The 4,102-nt window shown below is 38.4% G+C and overlaps 1 protein-coding gene across 1 annotated transcript in view; it reads left to right on the forward strand.

Moving 5' to 3' along the window:
• The first annotated feature begins 3,499 nt into the window (after positions 1-3,499).
• Positions 3,500-4,102, forward strand: part of slc47a3 (solute carrier family 47 member 3) — a 7,840-nt gene continuing 7,237 nt past the window's right edge. The window contains exons 1-3 of the mRNA XM_037677857.1: positions 3,500-3,631; positions 3,741-3,842; positions 3,932-4,002. Of these exons, the coding sequence (XP_037533785.1) occupies positions 3,500-3,631; positions 3,741-3,842; positions 3,932-4,002 (305 nt within the window). The remainder of the gene's footprint in view (positions 3,632-3,740; positions 3,843-3,931; positions 4,003-4,102) is intronic.

Consider the following 4,102-nt stretch of genomic DNA (forward strand, 5'->3'; position numbering starts at 1 on the left):
GAATGGAAAAAAGAAACTATTCTAAATCTGAGGACTTTTAAAGAAAAACAAAGCTTGTCCAAATTATGGTCTCCAAGAACAGCTCCCTTTGTTTTAACTCCACAAAAAAACAAACAAAAAAAACATATATGTAGTATATATATAGTCTAATCAACTGCCATAACAATAAAGATGTTTTCTAAAAAAATATGCAGGGTCTGCATAATATCTGGCAATTACAATAACTTTTGAAAAATAAAATACAACTATGTCCAGAAAATGCACTCAGAGGGCATCATATAAAGGGTTCCCTTCACTTCTTCTGCCAATACCACCCATGTGTTAAAAAAGACAGCAAAGCATGATTCATGGAACTGTATGACTTCAGCTCTTTGCACAATTTCATTCAGAAATAAGTCATTTTGTGTGTAATGAGTGGTTGAGGCTCTGCAAACCTATTATTGTGCTCTGTTCTGCTACGCTCTCCTTGGACTGTTTTTATTGAAACTGAAGCCTCAAATTAACATTTACAGTTTGCTTATTCAGAGTAGCCTGTCTTATTTCCTCTTTCATGACTAAACAAAGTAAATATACTATATAAAAAAAAAACTCCATCCACTGGTTTTCAGTCTAATACTGATGTTCCTTTGTAGGCATGAAGCCAGTGGAAAAAACATGTTTAACATTGTTGCATTTCAAGATCAGCACAATAAAGTCTGTGCTTCTTGTGTGTGATTGTCCACAAAGATCAAACCAGAGTTAAATGTTTCATCATTGAGCCGTGACTTGTTTAAAAAAATGACTGCGTTAAAAGTTAATTTTATGGTGAACTTTGAGGTTAAACAGCAAAAGTTTAGTAACAATGTACAAATATTAGTGTTTTAAACAAAAGATGCATTCATCACCATTATTTCCTGTTTTTATGAAAAAAAGTCATTTCTAACAGAAATATTAATGTAATAGGATAGAGCCATAAACTTATTTGTAAAAAGCAAATTCACACATCTGTGCTTTCAAAAATATTTAATTTGTCCTTTTTTTAAAAAACAAATTTGCCTGGATTTGCATATAAAACATTAGAGAGCTATTTCTTTTTACCTGCACAATAAATCCAAGGAGAAAATAAATGGTAACAAAACACAAACAACATTATTATTCACAGATTTACAGTTTTCTTTCTTGTACAGATTCACTTAACTGAATGTTCGAAGACAGCACTCAACATCTGACTCTCCTGGAACCCAACACATTCACTCAAGAAATATGACTAGGTTTGAATTTATTTATAAGTCTTTTTAAATAGCCCCCCCCCCACACACACACACACACACACTTTTTTTTAATTTTTTTTTTATTTAAACGCACTCAAACTAAAGTGTCTATAATTGGGTGCTAAAATTTACAATGAGAGTTGTGGATAATTTACAAAATAACTTCTCATCACATTCCCTTAACTAACTAATGATTATATTAAATGTTTTATAAATAGTTACCCATGAAGTCAGCAAGCAACAAATTAATGTTCAAACAGGTAATGACTTTATACTTAACCAATTATGGTCAAGTTTTTTTTTTTTTTAGCTATTTATTATAGTCTATATAATATTTATGGAAATTATGGGAACCTTTGACAAAAGTTCACAAAATTCACATGTTTAAAAAGAGTTCATGGCCAATGAATACTCGTTGTTTGATTGCAATGTCTACAAACCATAAAGTTTTAAATAACTGCTAAAAAAAAAAAAAAGTACTCTCTTGGTCGAGGGGAGTAGTCAGGTTAAAGTGAAATGTCTCCCTCTGCTGGTCATAAACAGCATCTGCAGAAATCACAGCTGGCCTGTTTCAGAACTGCACCACTGGTCTATGTGTTCAAGACATACAAGAAAAGCATTGCAATGCAGAACTCCCACTCCCTAAATAAATAAATATATAAATAATAATAATAAAGATGTAAGCCTAATAAATTACGTCTTCTGACATTGTAAATTGATCTTTAGGCCTATGTCACACTAATTTTAATGAAGACCTCATATCTCCAAACCATCCATCTTTACCCTCTTTTTCCTTCGTGAGTCACATGGGGGTCACTGGTGCACATATCCAGCAGTCACTGTACAAGAGGTGGGGGACACCCTGGACAGGTCCCCAGTCCATCACAGGGACACAGAGACAAACAAGACAACCATCCACTCTCTCACTCACAGTTTGGAGTTACCAATCAGCCTAACATGTATGTTTTTGGTCTGTGGGAGGAAACCAGCAGTTGTCCAACCTGTGCTGTGCCTCTGACGATCTCATTCCTAATTGTCTCCATCCTTGTCACTCCTAAGGAGAACTTCAGCATCTTCATCTCTGCCACTTCCAGTTCCATCTTGTCTTTTTTGTCCATGTCTCCAAACCACACAGCTGATCTCTTCAGACCTCTCCCTCACTTCACACCAGCTTCCTGCACTTCATTATCCCACACACCAGGTTTCCTTATCCATCACTCAAGCTTTTTGCAACAGAGTTTGAACTTCCGAGAACCGAAGAGACTCACAGAGTTGGGATAAAAAGGCAAATGCTTTTATTTACAGATAAGTGAGAGTGAAGGGCTCAAGAAGAACAGTAAAGGAGAAGATGCGGTGAGATGCGATTGTCATGGAGATAAATCTGGTGTCAGAGGGTAACGGCTCGTACTGTGTTGTAGTTTCAGGCTCACATGAGGAGATTAGAGGATTCTTGGTCCAGGCGGGTCAGCAATGGTTGGCTATCACAAGAGGTGGCTGGACAAAACAAAAATCCTGAGCTAGTTAAAAAGTCTTTAGCTCATGAAATGAGCTGAATGCACTGAACTGATGCTGCAGCGTATGTGGAGAGGCTTCAGCTTTTATGCAGTCCCATGCTCTTCAGGCCAGCAGCAGCAGGGTTGATGAGGCACACCTGTCACTCATGAGCTGCAGAGAAACAGGTTTGTGACAGAGAAAGGCAGAACAGGTACTGGAATCCTCTCATGTTCATCTTTTTCTCTGTCCAGATGACACAACAAGAACCTTCCAACCTGTCACTCTTGTCATTTAGGCCCATTTAAATATGGCTGCTTTAGTTGGAACTAAAGACACAACCAGGTAAAAAAATTAAAAAATCTTCTGTTGGGCAATATTAAATGCAGTTGTTTGATACCCTAAGATGTTCCTACAAAATCAAGTAAATGTGTTTAAAGATTGAAGACTTGCTCTGGGCTCATATGACAGCAGGTTACATCAGATTTAATCAGCTGCACCTTTCACACGCTGGGTGTTCTGTAGATCATGTGTAACTGGGCCATAAAATCTGCTGATGAATCACAGTCCGTCATCAGAGGTTTTCCAGGTCCTGTTTGGCTCCACTTGTGTCCTGGCGACACTTTCCCCACCTCTGGACCACACGAAATGAACTTTTTAAAAGCTGCGCCATGAGAAACCCTTCAACGTGAACCTGAGAGGTGAGACTGAATTATTAATCCCTGGTGGAGGCACAGAGTGAGACTCTGATCGGAGCCATGGAGGGGGAAGCACAGAGATCCTTTTTTTCTTCGTGGGGCGAATGCTTCAGAGCGAGGCGGATCCGCGCGTTGTTTCCTGTGGGTTTCAAAGGAGAAATCAAAGAGCTGTCTAAACTGGCAGGACCTGTGGTAAGAGATAAATACTCTGAGCAAATGGACCTTAGAGACAACTCCTTTTGTAATAATCATAAATGGATTTGACTTTAGTTGTCTCAACTTTCATTCATGTGACTTTCAGTTTATGGCCCAGCTCATGAGTTTTGCTGTGAGTTTCGTCAGCACCGTTTTCTGTGGCCATCTGGGGAAGACGGAGCTGGCAGGAGTAGCTTTGTCCATAGCAGTAAGTCCAGTAATGTTCTGGCAGCCAGAGTGTCCAGTTGGACCAGTTTACCACCTTTTAATGAACAAAATGTTCTGTTATGTCCTCAGGTCATTAATGTGACAGGCATTTCTATTGGCTCTGGTTTGGCTTCAGCATGCGACACGCTGATATCTCAGGTATGATTATTAACCCACCACCTATTGCTTGTGTTGGGGTTGTGTCAGATTACCATATTTTTTGGATTATAAGGCGCACAGGATTATAATAATAATAATAAT

This window comes from Nematolebias whitei, chromosome 6, assembly GCF_014905685.2.
Source record: "Nematolebias whitei isolate Nwh7 chromosome 6, NemWhi1, whole genome shotgun sequence".
NCBI classification, from domain to species: domain Eukaryota; kingdom Metazoa; phylum Chordata; class Actinopteri; order Cyprinodontiformes; family Rivulidae; genus Nematolebias; species Nematolebias whitei.